The sequence below is a fragment of the Procambarus clarkii genome, chromosome 34 (genome assembly GCF_040958095.1).
Source record: "Procambarus clarkii isolate CNS0578487 chromosome 34, FALCON_Pclarkii_2.0, whole genome shotgun sequence".
In the NCBI taxonomy this organism is placed as follows: Eukaryota; Metazoa; Arthropoda; class Malacostraca; order Decapoda; family Cambaridae; genus Procambarus; species Procambarus clarkii.
In genome coordinates, this window is record NC_091183.1 from 43,410,270 (window position 1) to 43,431,410 (window position 21,141).

The window sequence follows — 21,141 nt, forward strand, 5'->3', positions numbered from 1 at the left end:
ACCTACTTACCCGTCCGGGTACCTATCTACCCGTCCGGGTACCTACCTATCCGTCCGGGTACCTACCTACTTACCCGTCCGGGTACCTACCTACCTACTTACCCGTCCGGTTACCTACCTACCTACTTACCCGTCCGGGTACCTATTTACCTACCTACTTACCCATCCGGGTACCTACCTACTTACTCATGCGGGTACCTATTTACCTACCTACCCGTTCAGATGAAAATTAGTTAACCGTCTAGTGTACTTCTACTTGTTCAAATAGGTACATTTTAATCTACAATATTCAAATAGGTACTTTACTACCTGTCCTTATGAAAATTTCTGTCTTCCACTTTTATTGGACTTCGATTATTGTAAATTCGTGCAAACTACCTATCCAAATAGGTATTTTTTTACCTATTCAAATAGGTATTCTTTTTTACCTATTCAAATAGGTATTTTTTTTACTTATTCAAATAGGTTCTTTTTTGGTCCTGAAAATTACTTTTCCACTCCTGTTGGACTCGAATTATTTCAAATTCATACAACTACCTATTCAAATAGGTACTTTTTTGTCATGAAAATTACTCTTCCACATCCGTTGGATTTTCATTATTACAAATTCGTGGACCTATTCAAATAGGTATTTCCTACCTATTTAGATAGGTACTACCTATTCAAATAGGTATTTTCTACCTATTCAAATAGGTACTTTTTTGGGTCCTGAAATTTACTATTCCTCATCTGTTGGACTAATTATTTCAAATTCGTACAACTACCTATTCAAATAGGTATTACCTATTCAAATAGGTTTTACCTATTCAAATAGGTACTACCTATTCAAATAGGTACTACCTATTCAAATAGGTACTACCTATTCAAATAGGTACTACCTATTCAAATAGGTACTTTCTACCTATTCAAATAGGTATTTCTACCTTTTCAAATAGGTACTTTTTTTTTATCCTGAAAATTACCATTTCACATCTGTTGGACTCTTAATTATTTCAAATTCGTACAATTACCTATTCAAATAGGTATTACCTATTCAAATAGGTACTACCTATTCAAATAGGTATTTTCTACCTATTCAAATAGGTACTTTTTTTTTTATCCTGAAAATTACCATTTCACATCTGTTGGACTCTTAATTATTTCAAATTCGTACAATTACCTATTCAAATAGGTACTACCTATTCAAATAGGTAATACCTATTCAAATAGGTATTTTCTACCTATTCAAATAGGTACTTTTTTTTTTTATCCTGAAAATTACTATTTCACATCTGTTGGACTTAATTATTTCAAATTTGTACAATTACCTATTCAAATAGGTACTACCTATTCAAATAGGTACTACCTATTCAAATAGGTATTTTCTACCTATTCAAATAGGTACTTTTTTCGGATCCTGAAAATTACTATTTCACATCTGTTGGACTCTTAATTATTTCAAATTCGTACAACTACCTATTCAAATAGGTACTACCTATTCAAATAGGTACTACCTATTCAAATAGGTACTACCTATTAAAATAGGTACTACCTATTCAAATAGGTACTGTTCTACCCAGCCTTATGAAATCTAGTTACCATCTTTTACATGTGGGAATTTAAAACAAATTTGTTAATGTAGTTATATTTATTATCACCAGGAAAATTTCCATGGGTAACACGGTGAGGGTCAAGGAAAGAGGAAAAATCACACACACACACACCTGAAACTTTACTCAAGTTTACTGTAGTACAAGCCAAGCATTACTTGCTGGTGCCAAATGCTTGTAGTATTTGAGTGTCTTATACTCGTCCTGTGGGGGGAAGTGTACAAATTCAGCACAATATTACGAAAAGCCACATTCTGGAGAGTCCATGGGACCCACCCTTCTACATTCAGCAACTTCGGTTTCATCATTTTGGGCCTGACAGGTTCAAGGCTAGAGGATTGGAGGAGGATGGCGAAACTAATGAGTGAACCGTGTCACAACCGAGCTGTTAGTCTGTTTTGGGGCACCGTGGCCCCATTTTCTATGCTTAGAATCTGCAATGTAAACATGTTTTGGTACTCCCACCTTTCTGTTGGTCTTTTCTTTGTTAGAGTAATGAAGGATCCCTAATCCTTACAACTCTTTAGAGGGGAGACTGGATTTTGACCTCTGGTCTCCAGTAGGATTACATTAACTCTCAAGTGTCTAGTGTCGATTGAAATTGAAAGCTTTCCAAGTAGCAGCACCAAGGCGCCATCATAGCCCCCTCCTAGAAAGATTACTTAGAAGCCCCATAATTTAATTATAATTGCTGGTTACATAACCATTGTTTACACTTCAACTACTATATATAACATTACACATTGTAATCAAGTAACTTTAGTAACACTGCAGAAATTTCAACATTGAACATTACACCGTAAAGTGATTACCAAAATGGTTACCAATCCAGTTAACTATTATTACAGGTTAAAAGAAATACAGGTACAGTACTTTTAATTACATGTACATAAAGTGAAATGGTTGGCTCTGATCTTAAACAATGCATCTTTTAATTTCATTACATGTACCAAGAATTCCCTTTACTAGTAGAGCAAGATGTGGATCCTCATACAAGCTGAACTGCCAGTGATACTTTTAGCCTAAATGTTTATGTATAAATATCATTAAGATTTGGTATCTAACACGCATCATTTCTTTCAGACACTGAACACAATTTCTGCCGAGAAAAATTCGACTATCATCTTCCCCTTGCCGATTGACTTCTTACGTCACTTCATGGGCAACGACAAGGAGTGACCGACTATCAACACTCACCAGCCGTTTCCTCAATGCCTCTTTCTGAAACAAAAAAGTTTTTATACACTTAAAATAAAGCTCATAGACTGTTGCCTATTAGTAGTGAGGTAGGGGATAGTTCATTATATGGAGAATAACTACAACTTTGTTTTTTGTGGGATATTCTGGTGGTTTTATCTATATGGCTAATGTTATGAGGAAATTGACTAGTTTATGCACTGGGATGTTGGCCAAAATTTCTACTGAGCCCCATAGATTGTTTTACTTTTATTCCACATACAAACTTGAATTTCAGACTATTGACTTTCCAGTACTTTCAATAGTGCATATATTAATATTAAAGTTTTGCCATTTCATGTAAATCATCATTTAAGTTCCTATGAACACTTTCTATAAAATTAGAATCCTATGGGATGTTTAGCACACCTAGTTACAAAATGTTGATAGTGAACAAAAAAATTTTGAACCTTGGGAGAAACTTCATTTGAGAGTGAACAGTAATTGTTTTTGTTTACTTCAATATAATTTATGTAACATTTATACAGTATTTCATTCCTTTTAACAATTCTAACATAATAAAACTATGCTGCTTTTAACTCTGACAGGATGTATGTCATCAGTCTAGACCTGTCAATATATATATATTATATTATATATATTATATATTATATATATTATATTATACTATATATATATATATATATATATATATATATATATATATATATATATATATATATGCCAAAGAAACAAGACCTGCACCTTCCTTGCATCTTTATATTCAAATAAGAACAGATTTAAATTACACATTTTCAAAGATAAGTAAAATAAGAAAACCTCATCCAGTCAGTCAAATATACATATCACAACCTTCCTGAACAAATAAATATCCCTATTGTTCTGGGATATAATAGTACAAACAAAATTTCTATATATTTTCTCTCTCAAAAAACAGCCGCTTTATTTGGTAAAAAGTCAATTCAAAGTTTTTGTGCAACTTTCCACTTTGTTATTCATTCAAAGATAATGCATTAAAAACAGTTTAAATAGTAAATTACTTTTTAAATGGCAAAATAACACCTTTGGTCTTTTAAAATTGAAATATGAATATATTCTTTATCTGGGAACCATTATATGCTATATGTTATCCTTCTCAATTTCTCACAAGATAATAGTAAAGATCTAGTCTCTTGAAAAATCAATAAAAATTAATGTGCAACTTTTCCATGTTTCACATTAATCCACAATCTAGCTGCCATACAAATTGTCAATGAAAACCGTTAAGTGTTGAGGTCTGATGTCTGCTGAATGTTCCAATGACATTAAACTGCGACATCCGATTTATAAATTTACAGTTATAACCCAACACATAACTTGGAAAACATAAAATGATTGTAAATACTTTTAGAATTGCTGTGCGGTGTACAAGAAGCCAGGGAGCTCAGAACGTTTATGGTTAGATGCTCACAGGGAGGCTAAACTGCCAATGAGTAAAGACTGATTTAAATACATCTTCAGTGTGAAACACACTTAAAAAAAACTGTGGCAAAAAAATTAACTAGTTACAAAAAATTAACATCGTATCAGCTTTCAACCAACAGAATTACCCGCTGTAAGATAATTCTTATTAAAATGTTTGCCAATTATGGTCTAAATATTATTTCTGCAAACAATGCAGTTTACTACACAACAGTGTGCTGTTGTGGTATTCTTTAGTCATTTCTGGATAAAATAACAGTACAGTATTGTATATGCTTACCATGACTTACAGCCCCTACTCTGGATAACCTATGCTGGGGAACCAATGGCACACATGCCAAAGGTAATACACAACTATTTTGTCATGCATATACGGTTATTGGTCGACTAAACAAAGTTCTTAAAGAATGCTTTCAAGCATATTGTTCGCCATTGGCACTCGAGAACTCTTTAGACAATTATTGCCAATTTACTCTTACGCTCTCAGAGGTTCCTTACTCGTGACCTATGCTAAGCTTAATCAAATCTTTCCATAACATTATCAGCAACAACCACAGTCCCTATTCCTTTAATTGATCATATTTTCACTGAGAAACATGTTACATTTTACGTTACTATGTTATCAAACAAGTCACAGTACTCTTTATGCTCATATATTATCTTACATTTCCTTGAATACAGACATCAAAAGGTAGTTCTATCTTTCGTTTATTATATTCCTCTTTTACACTTGGTTTAACAAATTTCTATTTATTTCATAGTTTACAGGATATTCGTGGTTGAGCAAAAATTTTTGAACCCGTCACACATTATCAGTGTAAATTTTTGAATTATTACCATTTCATTTGTCTTCACAGTTCCACAGTCTACCTTCATATTCACTTATCTGACAGAGGAATACCATGTCTGGTATTGTAATCATAGCCGGATATCCTGAACCATTACCTTTTTTTAAACAACTCCAGATCGTAAGGCTAACAATTTTAAATAAAATATATATACACACCACAATGATTTAAATTTAGATTTTTTGAGCAAATAAAACTGCAAGAAAATGCTGTTCCAATCTGTTCAAACTCTCTTGTGAAGTTCCTCCTTAGGTTCTCCTTTTCTCTCCATAGAATTCTGTCCAATTGTTTCCATCTAAACCAACTTTTGTAAATGTGTACATCAATAAGACTAGACGAATGCCTCATTTATATACAGTAATAAAATTAATGTATAATCCAGGTCTCCAAGTTACAGGGCTCAGCCATGGCACTGCCTAATATGGTCTTTATTCCCAAATGAAACCGGAGTTAAATATACAGAGTATATATTTTGTCGATCCTTATATAGAATAAAATCCGTTAATTTTTAACAATGAGATCACTATGTGAATCTCCTCTCTTATATAGAATAGTAATTTCATTGTACATTTTAGATTATATTAACTTGAGTAAGAATTCAAAGTTGAAGTAGTTTTGTTGTTAAAGATAACGGTGATGACAAGGAAACAGATGACAATGCCAACATGGCCACAAATGTCTTGACAGTTGCAGCTCTGCCACAAATAACTGACAATCGCATCTCAGCCACAAATGACAGACAACTGAATCTCTGCTACAAATGACAATGGCAATTCGGCCACAAATGACAATGACGACCTGGCAACAAATGACGGTGACATATTGGCCACAGAATGCTACAGCAACGTGGGTCACACAATATCTAGTTAGAGGAAAAGTCAAGTAAAGAGCCACAAATGTTTGTAATTTAAAGCAGAGGTCAAAACTATTGCTGGTTTATGCATGAGTGGCCAATCATTGTGAAATACTTTTTTTTGCAAGTGAAACAAGTAATTAAGTCACTTTTGAGAGATGTGATCAATGGTTTCCACAACATTTTCTCCTCACAACTGTAGTTGTATTTCTCATGAATTCATTAAGGAATTAGCTTTTGAGAAAGCTAATAGAGTTAAAGAGTAAAAGCTGCTCTTAACTTGAATTTCAGTGAGTATATTAATTATAAAATCATATTTCAATTTCTTTTTCTTTCAGTTCATGAACAAAAAGATGTTTTTTGCATCTTTTTGGATCTTATGTACTGAAGACATTATATGTACAGGATAGATATATATTAAAAAAAACTGTAAACCCATATATTTTTGTAATATATTCTGGGTAACAGTCGAGGAATTCTATATATACAAAATATAACATTTATTTAATTTTAGGGGGGGTACAAAATAATTTTTAGCACAATATTGTTTTGCAGAAACTTTATAGAAAGAACTTGGCACGTACCTTGGCCCTTGCAGAGTGCTTTCCAATGTCGGCATACAAGCCATGCACGTTGCATACCCAGTTTTCCATTTTCTTTCTTAAATGGGGATTATTGTCTTGTGCCATCAGCAGAAACATAGATAAGTGTACATAGATTTGCTTTGTTTCTTTTATGATGAAACACAGAAATCAGTGGTTGACATAATGATGGACACTTCTATCATTCTCTTCTGGGGACAAAGTAATCATCAAAGCTTTCTATGGTGGTATACAATGAGTTAGAAGCATGCAAAACAAAAATCAATAAAAATAATTTTCAGACACATACTGTATAATGAATATATACCCAAAAAATCCTATTTTCATAACAAAAAATATTGATAAACAGGTATTATATAATCACGGCACTTCATCAATAAACAGTTTAAAGGGCATGTACTTTAAATTATGGACAAGATAACCACTGCACCAAATCAAAATTAAGTACTGTATGTCACTATGTCACGGCAGTTTCCCCAAGATAACGGGTGTTTGTGTGTGTGTGTCTCTCGAGTAGGTCTCGACCACAAAGAACTTACACTGAAACATAGCTCATTAGTTTGTAAACATATTGCTAGCCAATTAGCTTAATTTTAAACTAATTTTTATAGCATCTTCAGAATATGTAATGTTCATTTATATACAAACAGATGAAGTACTGTATATTTGTATGTATGATATCTACACACTGTATGCAGGAATGTATATGTGCATAAGAAATGTATTATACAAGTATATAGATATAATACACACACACAAACTTGAATACGAACGCTTTTAGATTACTGTATACCGCCTATGTGAGGCCATTCTTAGAGTACACTGCGCCATTGTGGAGTCCCCATCGAAAAAAACACACAAGGAAACTATGAAAGGTGCAGAAGTTTGCAACGAGACTCGTCCCAGAGCTGCGAGGGGTAAGGTACGAAGAGAGACCGAAGGAACTACACCTCACAATGTTAGAAAGGAGGGAGAAGGAAGACATGATACAGTAATATAAAATATTCTGAAGGATTGACAGGGTGGAAACAGTAAATGTTTACAATGAATATCAATAGAAAAAGGGGGCATGGATGGATGCTTGAGACTCGGGTGTGTCATAGAGATTTTAGAAAGTTTTCTTTTAGCATAAGGGCAGTGAGTAAATTAAATGATCTAAAGGAGCAGCTTGTAGAGGCAAACTCCATTCATAACTTTAAAAACAGGTATGATAGAGAAACAGGTCAGGAGTCATTGCATTAGACAACCAATGACTAGAAAAGTAGCAGTCCAAGAGCTAGAGCTCAATTGTGCAGGCACAAATGAGTGAGTACATACACACACATACACAGAAGAAAATAGAACACTATTACATTATATGGAAAGTACTTAAAGAACTAACAAAGAGATTTATGGGAGGTTCTGGATAGTAGACTGTCACCAGAGGAACACATGAAGGACATTATGCAAGGAGCATATGCTGTGCTTTCAACTTCAGTCACTTGTAATTGTACATGGATGGTGAAATACTAAACAAACTGTTCATGACATTTGTGAGACCAAAATTTGAATATGCAGCAGTTGTATGGTGTCCAAATCTCAAAAAGCATATAATAAACTGGGAAAAGGTGCAAAGGCATGCTACAAAATGGCTTACACAACTGAAAAACAAGAGTTATGAAGAGAGATTAGAAGCAATAAGTAAGCCAAGACTAGAAGATAGAAGAAAAAAAGGTAATATGTTTACCACTTACAAAATACTAACAGGAATCGACAAAATTGATCAAAGAATTCCTGAAACCGGCAACCTCATGAACAAGAGGTCATAGATTCAAGCTAAGGAAACAAAGGTGCCAAAAAAAATATTAGAAAGTTTTCTTTTGCAAACAGTGGTAGACCATTCGAACAAGTCATGTGAGAAAGTGGTGGAGGCCAAAATTGTCAGTAGCTTCAAAGCAGTATATGACAAGAAAATAAAAATAAAAAAAAGTCCTGGGAAGACGACACCACGAGCATAGCTCTCATCATGTAACTACACTTAGGTAATCACACACACACACATATATGCACTCAAACAAGAGTATGTTTGAATTGATTGTCTTTTTGCCAACTCCCCCTACCCCCTCGCAATGCAGTGCTTCAACTAACACTTCCCACTTGCAACATCCTCCAGAATAATTCCCCTCTCCACTTTGTATCCAAATACGCAAGTAGTCTGTGTTCAGACAGTTCATAATTCAGAAACAAAATATTATACTATCAAAAGAAAAAAATTTCAACTAGGAAATTACACTGGAAGCAGAAACATGAGTAAAACATTTTGTAAATAAAGTGAAAAGTGATTAGAAAGGAAAGGAGAGGGAAATGGGGGAACCAAACAAATACTGGAACCAATACAATGGTGAACAAAACTACTGTATAGTGTAAGGAAGGGAGTCATTGAGCTTGGGAAACCATTGACCAATAGGTTACCTGGTTGATGGGGGTTCTGGGAGTTCTTCTACTCCCCAAGCCCGGCCCGAGGCCAGACTTGACTTGTGAGAGTTTGGTCCACCAGGCTGTTGCTTGGAGTGGCCTGCAGGCCCACACACCCAGCACAGCCCGGTTGGTCCGGCACTCCTTGAAGGAAACAATCTAGTTTCCTCTTGAAGATGGGTGGATAAATGTATCGACATATGGGGATGGGGAAAATTATGTAATTATGTTGAAAGAATGAAAGGGACATACAAGGGTAATTACTGTATAGGAATCTCAAAGGAGAACTGAATTCCAATTTGAAGAGAATCTGAATAGGAGAGAACAAAAGGTAAAAGTAAGTACCTGAAGAAATAAAGAACTTAAAAGTGATGGAGTAAGAGCAGGGTGAGAGAAACTGCTAAGGAGTAAGATGCTGAGAATTGACAGAATTAGTCCATTGGAAAAGAAAGCTTCATTAAAATTTGAATAGCCTCTTCCAATAATGTTAGAAGTTGTACCAACAAGTTAAAAAAGATCAGTCTTGAAAGACTTATGGGGAAAAAGTATTGAAATAATGAAGTGTCTCGATAAAAAAATTAAAAATCCAGCGTTCAATGTAATAATAAACCTTTTTGGTGGGCCTCTTGATAGCTCCCAGGATACCTCTACATGCATCATGTACTACCAGGCCCTTGTGAGTCATAAAAGCCTACTGTAAACCAAAGAAAGATAATCAAGTCCACTCAACAGAAGCACAAGGAGTCTGGAGAACACTAGATCTACCCAGGCAAAGAGGAAATTCCATCAGAAGTAGTCTTTTCTATAAAACTCAACTGCAAGCAAATATTAGCAACCCTCTCGACCAGGACCACAGTAATTAGCTTGTTACGTCTCCCTTGTTACTTGGGCTGGACAGTAGAGCAACTGGTCTCACTTAACGCATGGTCGGCATTTAATCCCCAATCGTCCAAGTGGTTGGGCACCATTCCTAACCTCCATCTCATCCCAAATCCTTATCCTGACCCATTCCAAGTGCTATTGTTGTATGACTTGGCACTTTCTCCTGATAGTTCTCTCCCTGCCCACCACCAGACAGCAGCCCTGATAGCTCAGGTTCAGCTAATAATACCAGTCAGACATGTGCTGCTCAAGAACAAAAACTTAAGCCCCTGAATGGGAAAAGGTTGGGAACAGAGCTGCCGAAGGGACAACAAGAAAATGGTACAGTACTTCATTATAATCAGTGCTGGATTTCTGGGACTCCTTGGTGGCTCCCTAGAATATCAGCACTGAGAAACAACCCCCCCAGTGCCATGCAAGCCCAGTCTTGTTCAGAAACATTCAACAAATTGAGTTCTGTCAGAAACCTGTTTGAATGCCAAAACCCATATGCCCAAATTTCAGACCAAGACGTGTTAGAAAAGAAAATGGATAGGGCTGCCAACTTATGAACACCATGGGTAGATTGCAAGCTGGCTTGATACTGCATATATGACCCGAGACAAACAGAATCCTGGAACATGGACACTGGATCAACAACTGTCATTCAGAATATCCAGAGTGGCATTCAACAGTGAACCACCACAATCAGACAGAGCAAGTCACATAACTCTCGACTGAACCAATAACCAATTCAAAACTCAGAATCAGAACCAAGAATCAATAACCAATTCAGAACTCAGCTGTCTCATCTTTGGCCAGAAAAGAGGGCTGCTGTAGGTGAAGAAACTACCCATCTGGGACACAAAAGGACAACCCTTGCTTCTGAAGAATATTTAGCACCCTAACTATACACCCAGAAGCAAGTAGCAACCCTAATAAAGCCTTAAGAAAAAAAGGGAAGAAATAGATCACAACCCTAAGTGGAACAATGAAGCAACAAGACGAGAGAAAAAAACAGGATACAATCCAGAGACCAGGAAGGCTCACTTTTTTTTTTGCAGACTAGAGGTGAGAGAACGCATGAAAGCTTGCAAAACGAGACCAATCAATTTTTGACACCTCGTCATGCCCAAACAAGAGCTTCATCATCCTATAAGAAGCATCACTATTAGGCGTAAGATGCTGATCAACAATAAGCCAAGACAAAACACAACAATGTTGAAGCAGACTCAAAAGACAAGAGAGGAAATGACAGAAAAGAATGAAATGAATGGCAAGAAGCCTCATATGGCCACCAAGAAGAAAGTTGCAAATGTGATGCCAAAAGACCTGCCAAAAAAGTAGTACATTAAAATAGTAATGTAAGTAAAACTCACTTTACTAATGCAGCCAAAAGGCAACCACCGTGAGACCTCTTGATCCAGGAAATAATTTTTTTTTTTTTTTTTTGGTTGAGTGTGTGTACTCGCCTAGTTGTGCTTGCAGGGGTAGAGCTCTGGCTCTTTGGTCCCGCCTCTCAACTGTCAATCAACTGGTGTACAGATTCCCGAGCCTATGGGCTCTAGCGTACAGTATCTACATTTGTAACTGTGTATAGAGTCTGCCTCCACCACATCACTGCCTAATGCATTCCATCTGTTAACTACTCTGACACTGAAAAAGTTCTTTCTAGTGTCCCTGTGGCTCATTTGGGTACTCAGTTTCTACTTGTGTCCCCTTGTACCCTCCACACATCCCCATATTTACCTAGTTGTTCTTGCGGGGTTGAGCTCTGCTCTTTCAGCCCGCCTATCAATTGTCAATCAATAAACTGTTACTATTTTATTTATATTTTTTTCCCCCACACATACCCCCCCAGGAAGCAGCCCATAGCAGCTGTCTTACTCCCAGGAACCTATTTACTGCTAGGTAACAGGAGCATCAGGGTGAAGGAAACTGCCCATTTGTTTTTCTGGCGGTGCTGAGGGATCGAACCCCGGTTCCTAGGTCCACGAGTCTAGAGCACTGTCTACTTGTGAGTTTTTTTTTTTTTGTGTGTGTGTGTTTGTTTTGGAGGGGTAGGGGGGGAGGGTATTCTACACACATAAATATTAGTATATTTTGATATTTTGGTAGCAGTCTTTCCTGTAGACATATATTATTAAATATGACCGAAAAAGTAAGATTAATAATTCTAACACGAATTTTCTCAATCTTTCGTACATTTCTTTTCACTGTTGGAGGTAATTCAAAAATCAATTCTCCAAAATTCATTTTTATTTCTAGTCTGACGCGACACTTGAGCGCGTTTCGTAAAACTTATTACATTTTCAAAGACTTTACACATACACAACTGAATAGAACTTACATATCTCCGATTTGTTTATATCTACAGTTGAGTGAGGTGGATGGGGTGAGGTGGTATTTAATAGGGTATTAATTTCATCAACACAAGACAGAACACGAAACAATGGGTATTGAAATGGAAGTGATTGTAGAAAGCCTATTGGTCCATATTTCTTGATGCTTCTATATTGGAGCGGAGTCTTGAGGTGGGTAGAATATTGTTGTGCATTAATTGGCTGTTGATTGCTGGTGTTGACTTCTTAATGTGCAGTGCCTCGCAAACGTCAAGCCGTCTGCTATCGCTGTATCTATCGATGATTTCTGTGTTGTTTACTAGGATTTCTCTGGCGATGGTTTGGTTGTGGGAAGAGATTATATGTTCCTTAATGGAGCCCTGTTGCTTATGCATCGTTAAACGCCTAGAAAGAGATGTTGTTGTCTTGCCTATATACTGGGTTTTTTGGAGCTTACAGTCCCCAAGTGGGCATTTGAAGGCATAGACGACGTTGGTCTCTTTTAAAGCGTTCTGCTTTGTGTCTGGAGAGTTTCTCATGAGTAGGCTGGCCGTTTTTCTGGTTTTATAGTAAATCGTCAGTTGTATCCTCTGATTCTTGTCTGTAGGGATAACGTTTCTATTAACAATATCTTTCAGGACCCTTTCCTCCGTTTTATGAGCTGTGGAAAAGAAGTTCCTGTAAAATAGTCTAATAGGGGGTACAGGTGTTGTGTTAGTTGTCTCTTCAGAGGTTGCATCAGAGGTTGCATGGTGTTTCACTTTCCTTCTTATGATGTCTTTGACGAAACCATTGGAGAAGCCGTTGTTGACTAGGACCTGCCTTACCCTACAGAGTTCTTCGTCGACTTGCTTCCATTCTGAGCTGTGGCTGAGAGCACGGTCGACATATGCGTTAACAACACTCCTCTTGTACCTGTCTGGGCAGTCGCTGTTGGCATTTAGGCACATTTCTATGTTCGTTTCCTTAGTGTAGACTGCAGTGTGGAAACCTCCGCTCTTTTCCATGACTGTTACATCTAGAAAGGGCAGCTTCCCATCCTTTTCCATCTCGTAAGTGAAACGCAGCACGGAACTCTGCTCAAATGCCTCCTTCAGCTCCTGCAGATGTCTGACATCAGGTACCTGTGTAAAAATGTCGTCAACATACCTGCAGTATATGGCCGGTTTCAAGTTCATGTCGACTAAGACTTTTTGCTCAATGGTACCCATGTAGAAGTTTGCAAACAGGACACCTAGGGGAGAACCCATGGCGACCCCATCTACTTGCTTATACATGTGCCCATCCGGGCTCAAGAGGTCACTACCAAAGATACCTTACAAGCAGAACTTATTGCAGGAGGAAAGAATCGAGGCAATTACAGAAGCACCATACTGTCCCCCGAGCTCAAAGCGGCAGCTAAAAGCCTTCGTGAGAACAAGGAGATAGTTGTCAGGAGAGGTGACAAGTCACCAATATATGTCATTCTTAAAAAAGACGAATATCTGGCGAAAATGAACCTCATACTCTCTCACCAAACTAAGTTCCAAAGGGTAACGAAGGACACTACAGCCGAATTAAAAGCAAAGGTCAACAAACTGATCGAAACTGTGAACGCCAAGAAATCCGGACTCCACCTGCCAAAGATCATTGGGGAATATAAACCTGGATATGCGTATGGAAATGTCAAGACACACAAGCCTGGAAACCCACTTCGGCCAATCATTAGCCAGATACCCACACCCACGTACAGACTGGCGAAGCGACTCAACGGCCTGCTGACTCCTTATGTTCCTTGCGCCTTCAGCCTGAAGTCTCCAAAGGAATTTGTTGACTTACTGCGAGGCACACGGGCCACAGTTATAAGAGCCTCGTTGGACGTAGAATCGCTGTTTACCAACGTACCTGTGGACGAGACAATCGGGATGATAGCCGACAGAGTGTATTGTGATCCAGCCTGTACTCCTCTTGACATACCAGAAAATATTCTGAGGAAACTACTCCAAGCTTGTACTAAAGAGGCACCCTTCTTGAGCCCGGATGGGCACATGTATAAGCAAGTAGATGGGGTCGCCATGGGTTCTCCCCTAGGTGTCCTGTTTGCAAACTTCTACATGGGTACCATTGAGCAAAAAGTCTTAGTCGACATGAACTTGAAACCGGCCATGTACTGCAGGTATGTTGACGACATTTTTACACAGGTACCTGATGTCAGACATCTGCAGGAGCTGAAGGAGGCATTTGAGCAGAGTTCCGTGCTGCGTTTCACTTACGAGATGGAAAAGGATGGGAAGCTGCCCTTTCTAGATGTAACAGTCATGGAAAAGAGCGGAGGTTTCCACACTGCAGTCTACACTAAGGAAACGAACATAGGCATGTGCCTAAATGCCAACAGCGACTGCCCAGACAGGTACAAGAGGAGTGTTGTTAACGCATATGTCGACCGTGCTCTCAGCCACAGCTCAGAATGGAAGCAAGTCGACGAAGAACTCTGTAGTGTAAGGCAGGTCCTAGTCAACAACGGCTTCTCCAATGGTTTCGTCGAAGACATCATAAGAAGGAAAGTGAAATGCCATGCAACCTCTGAAGAGACAACTAACACAACACCTATACCCCCTATTAGACTATTTTACAGGAACTTCTTTTCCACAGCTCATAAAACGGAGGAAAGGGTCCAGAAAGATATTGTTAATAGAAACGTTATCCCTACAGACAAAAATCAGAGGATACAACTGACGATTTACTATAAAACCAGAAAAACGGCCAGCCTACTCATGAGAAACTCTCCAGACACAAAGCAGAACGCTTTAAAAGAGACCAACGTCGTCTATGCCTTCAAATGCCCACTTGGGGACTGTAAGCTCCAAAAAACCCAGTATATAGGCAAGACAACAACATCTCTTTCTAGGCATTTAACGATGCATAAGCAACAGGGCTCCATTAAGGAACATATAATCTCTTCCCACAACCAAACCATCGCCAGAGAAATCCTAGTAAACAACACAGAAATCATCGATAGATACAGCGATAGCAGACGGCTTGACGTTTGCGAGGCACTGCACATTAAGAAGTCAACACCAGCAATCAACAGCCAATTAATGCACAACTATATTCTACCCACCTCAAGACTCCGCTCCAATATAGAAGCATAGTCAACACCAGCAATCAACAGCCAATTAATGCACAACTATATTCTACCCACCTCAAGACTCCGCTCCAATATAGAAGCATCAAGAAATATGGACCAATAGGCTTTCTACAATCACTTCCATTTCAATACCCATTGTTTTGTGTTCTGTCTTGTGTTGATGAAATTAATACCCTATTAAATACCACCTCACCCCATCCACCTCACTCAAATGTAGATATAAACAAATCGGAGATATGTAAGTTCTATTCAGTTGTGTATGTGTAAAGTCTTTGAAAATGTAATAAGTTTTACGAAACGCGTTCAAGTGTCGCGTCAGACTAGAAATAAAAATGAATTTTGGAGAATTGATTTTTGAATTACCTCCAACAGTGAAAAGAAATGTACGAAAGATTGAGAAAATTCGTGTTAGAATTATTAATCTTACTTTTTCGGTCATATTTAATAATATATGTCTACATTCATGAATGCAAATAAATACTAGATACAAATATAAAACGCACTTTTCACAAACTCAAATACAGTACAATAGATTCATATAGTTGATGCAATTGAAATTTGTTTTTAAATTATTGACTAATTATCTCTCGTCAGCCATTTTACACTGTTCCATATGCTTTTTTTTTTTTTTAACTATTTTGCAACAAAATTTTTATGTATAGATTCACCGTCCTCTTTTTTTTCATAGTTTACTTAAGTGTGTATTTATTGTGAATAAGAACCAATATCAGTAAAATCTTATTTCTTATGCTTTAACTTGGATAGGCAGTTTATTGAGACAAGACAATTATCTTTACATCTATATACACTCTTGTATGGCATCTCGAGGGTTAAGCTTTCTCATTGAATACATCAGGGTTTTTTCTTTCAACTATATTCTTTGGTAGCTTTCATTCACACAACTTTTCCTAGTGTGTGTGTGCATTAACGTCTTTTAAACACAAGTTTTACATCGCCTTTCAAGCGAAAAGCACCAATTATGTTTTTATCTTTTTTTCGTATTTACATTTTCCATTTTTTGACACAGCAACAGCTTTGTTCCTTAGATCCTACTTAATCCTTTTCTTTATCAGTTTAATCCAATTCAACTTTTTTTTTATTTAGTGATCCAGTATATACGTTTGTTTGAACTCATCAATCTATTTATCGGCCATTTCTACAACACACATCAGGCCATGTCCACTTTTCACTCCTCGACCTAATAATGCACATTATTTAATACTGAAACTTTTAACTTTCCCTTTTACTATCTAGTCAAACAACATTCTTATTAACCGGCCCACACTTTTATAAATACATACAGGTATGGCAATAAACCAATGGGTAAATTTAATTCCCAAAAATTTTGTATTTAAGTCAGCAATATAAGCTGATAACATCTTGTGAACTGTCTCACTAATTTAGCATTTGTAATAGTTTATCATGTAAATTTTGTAACATTTTTAAAGTCAGTTTCATCAGATATTTGTTTACAGTCACATTGTATACAATTGTGTTATAGAAAATTTAGCTATACAGGTACGTATATTATTCATCAAAAGGTATTGTCTATGTATACAGTATCAAGAATACATTCAACAAAAAAATATCCCGTAATTCTGTAACTAATAACAGAATAAAAATGATCTGTTCAATTTTTGTACCAAGTCTGATACCCATTATTGAACTAAATACTTTAACATCAAACTGTCAATCGCTACACTACCAGCTGTGCTCCAAACACATTTGAACTTCCATTACCCCATTTCAAAAATGTCAAATTTTGTCTTGTTTATTTAGTTAACAAACTTACAGTCATACCGATATCATTGAAGTTTCAGTTTTTCATTCGTTAGTCAGCTATGTGCTATATTTCTTTGAATTGTAATGTTATTGACATTACCTTTTTTGACTGATGTTGTGTGTAATCTGATGATAACGTGGAGGGTATCAGCTTGGTCTAACATTGGCAGACAGGTGAAATTTATTTTTACCATTTTTCTTTTCAAAACAAAAACATCTGCACACACTTTCTAGTGCTCATATATTACATATCCCTTCTCTTTCCAACTCTTGTGGTAGTTCTTCCCATTTTATATCCTATTATAATGAATCATGCACTTGTCATCCTTTCAACTTCACTTTTTTAATTCTAAAACCAAATTGTGAGAAGATATTATTGGTTGATAATGTTTTGCACCGAGGACACCTGTCTCAAATTTACTTCGAGGAGACCCGTCTCAAATTTACTCGGCGGAGACCCCATCTTAAAATTGCAGCGAGGAAACCCACCTTAAAACTGCACCAAAATCAGCCTTTAAACTGCAGAGAAAATCCCTGTCAAAATTGAGATAGTTCCCTCCTCAGAAAGAAAAATTACGGAACAACAATATTATCTGCTGATCTCGTGTTTAAACAACATCCGTTGCCAGCACTGGGCATTCCCTCTATAATTAGCCCATATACACACTTTCATAATCCACTCTGCCTTGGTTTATCTCTGTTTTCTATCTCTCTCTCCACATCTTTCATCAGGCATACCTATTAATTTTTTCTTAACACAATCTTCCTACCTCTTTTTTGCTCTAAACTCGTTTACCCAATCATCCAACGTACAATACATAACCTATATCTTCCATTATCTAAAACCTGTTTGTTGACAACTGTCTCACTTCTACAAAATGCACAACTTTAGGTACAATATATATTTACTGATAAAAAAAAAATCACAAGTGTCCAGGCTCACAAACACTGCGTATTAACATTACAAACAGAGTCCTGAACTATCTGATTTTACATAATATGAAGTCAACTGGATCAATTCCAAGCTGTGTACACATGTAATGATTATCATATTTACAAACAAATAAGTAATGTTTGTACATTTGAATATACAGTACTATGATGCTTATTCGATCACACAACCTGTGGCGAGACAAATCACGAGTGTATTGTTATGGAAATATAAAGACAGCATGTACATAACTGTGTTATTTCTTTTTCCCGAATTTATACTGCATTTGTATTGAATGCAATCAGTTATAGGTATCAAGGAGACACTGTTATAGTAGGTATCAACGACACATGTGTCTCTTAGAAACATTCTAAGGGAAAATAACATTTAGGATAATGACGAACCTACCAGTATAAAAAAAAAAAGTACCATACACTATTAAGGAAATCAGATTTTTGTGAATTGCTATTTATATAGCAATACTATATATTGCATTGATTCTATCAACACTACTCCTTATATGTGGTCTTGCTGTATATTAATAGGCATGTATAGGGTTTGTGTAGTTACCTAAGTATATTTCCAGGAGTTGAGCTTCAGTTCTTTAGTCCTGCCTTCTCAGCTATGATCAAGGTTTTCTAATAACTGTCCCATAGTAATGAAGCTTCTCCACCATTGTCTGGTGTACCCATACTACTCTTTCCACACGTCATGGATTCAACTCTCAAATAAATGATACATCAAAAGAAAAGCTAGAGAAAATGTACACTTACATACAAACACGTTTGCCATGCTAAGCTTCACAATACCATATATCTGAATACCTTGGAAATAAATTGTCAAACTCATTTGTGCCAGTATATCTTATCTTGAGATGATTTTGGGGCTTAGCGTCCCCGCGGCCCAGTCCTCGACCAGGCCTCCTTTTTGTTACACATCCCCAGGAAGCAGCCCGTAGCAGCTGTCTAACTACCAGGTACCTATTTACTGCTAGGTGAACAGAGGGGCATCAAGGTGAAAGAAACTCCGCCTATTTGTTTCCGCCTCCGCCGGGAATCGAACCGGGAACCTTTGGACTACGAATCCTGAGCGCTGTCCACTCAGCCGTCTGGCCCGTTAGCACCAGTAAACCATTTCTAAAATATAAATGCATTATACTGAATTATTATTATAGTACTGTATTAATATATAAAAAACAAGATTAGCAAAAATAATTAAAAGCATACAACAGAAATTACTATCATAATTAACTGATGATGCAGATTTCAATGCATTCCCCTAACAGATTATTTTTTTTATACATAAGAAATCTGAATTTCAAGAGTGGAAATCCTGTGAATGGATTTGCTCCATTTTTAGAGGGATCCATTATAGATGGATCTATATAGACGAAATTGTCATCAATTTCTGTCAACAAACAAAGTCCTCTCAAATCCTGTGAATGGATTTGCTCCATTTTTAGAGGGATCCATTATAGATGTGTCCAAATTTGGAAAGGTGCACTGCACACAGTGATGTCTTCTATTCTTTCACATTTATAATTGTCATCAATTTCTGTCAACATACATAGCCCTCTCAAACCATCCCACCGGTTTGATTTTCAACTCTACTCCCTGCTACTAATTTGCATCTCACCACCAAAACATCTCACTATAAAATTAACTTCTCAATTCTTCTCTCCTGCCATGCTAACTTGTTTACTGTCACTCGGATACAAAGTTCTCTTTAGTTTGCATTGAATAATTTTGCATTTCTAAATCCATGCTGGTGTGGCATTATAAAAGGCTCTATGATATGAGAATAGATTAAAGAAAATTTAACCTAATCACACTGGAAGAAAGAGAAATACATAAAGTGGATATAAAGTCTTTTTCCGGGTGAGGGAAGTTGGGATGAGAGACCACATGTGATGTAAAGAAATACAGTACCCCACACTGTCTCTCTCGAAACATAGTGCAGTTCACAGACACTATGCCATGTGGAAAGTGGGGGTCACAACTTGTATTGCACACCATAAGGCCTTTATCGGCAAGCGCATGAGCCAGAACACAAGGCATAAAAAATTGGCTGCGAGTGCTGAACAGGGGTAAACAAATATTTAGCAAACTTAGAATCTACTGGATTTGGCAGTATACCTCCACAATACATTATTAACTATGATGAAACAAATTCTCTGAAGATCCAAGAAGCACCCAGATATTATTTAGTAGCATCCTAGAGAAGCCATAAGCACTTCAAAGACTTCTTTCTGTCATGTTTGCTGGCAGTGCCTCTGGAATTTTACTGCACCATATATTGTGTACAGAGGAAGAATATCTTTATGAACTGTTGGGATGGACCAACTAATGACTGCTACCACCAACCAAAATATGGACGGTTTGAAATATTTTGCATTAAAGACTGGTTCAAGACCTTAATACCGTATTTCAGAACCCTAGATAATGATTTTTCCAGTGCAGTGATTGGTGACAACCTAGTATCACACGTATCTGCCACAATTATTGAACCATGTGAGCAATAAAACATTCATTTAATTTTACTTCAACTGAACAGCCTCTAGATCAGTGTTTTCCATTCACTGTGCCAAGGTACATTAGTGTGCCGCAAATGGTCCACAGATGTGCCACGGCAGTTTAAGGGAAAGTAAAAAAATAACACGAGTAATAAGAATTATGAACATTAATTTTAAAACCAATCTTCTGAAATCCATGCTCAACATTACTTAAATACCACAAACACTTAACAACACTGTTCAGTGTGCTGAGAGTTGACAAAGGTTGAATATATCTGCTCTAAATGCATATTTCAATGGACGTGGTCAGGGGATACATTATATCTTGTTACCAAAGCAATGGTTCCCATATCTGCTTGTGGACCAGCTCAAGGCCATGACAAATGTTGACTCTTTACTGTGTAAGCCATTTCCAACCACGTGCATTTGTCTCCTCGATAAAGATCGAATCCTCGACAAACTGCACCATTCCCATACCCAGGCGATTTTCCCCAGCAGTAAACCTGATTAGTCCCAAGGTAATTAATCGTATTAAGAAACAGAGAGGTAGCAAAATACAAAGCCAGCTAGAAGAGTTCAAGC

General features: G+C 37.0%; 1 protein-coding gene and 1 long non-coding RNA gene across 8 annotated transcripts in view; one reads left to right on the forward strand and one right to left on the reverse strand.

The window, feature by feature from the left end:
• LOC123762141 (band 7 protein AGAP004871) overlaps positions 1 to 2,808 on the forward strand; it is a 624,034-nt gene extending 621,226 nt beyond the window's left edge. For all 7 annotated transcript variants that reach the window (XM_045748512.2, XM_045748513.2, XM_069335954.1 and 4 more), the window contains one exon: positions 2,673 to 2,808. In XM_045748512.2, coding sequence (XP_045604468.1) covers positions 2,673 to 2,768 — 96 coding nt within the window. In that variant the 3' untranslated portion in view covers positions 2,769 to 2,808. The remainder of the gene's footprint in view (positions 1 to 2,672) is intronic.
• LOC138371125 (uncharacterized) lies at positions 1,609 to 12,069 on the reverse strand. The gene is made up of 2 exons (XR_011230330.1): positions 6,533 to 12,069; positions 1,609 to 2,810 (listed from the first exon to the last, which is right to left on the reverse strand). It is a non-coding gene; the product is annotated as an uncharacterized lncRNA (long non-coding RNA).
• Between the last annotated feature and the right edge of the window lie 9,072 nt (positions 12,070 to 21,141).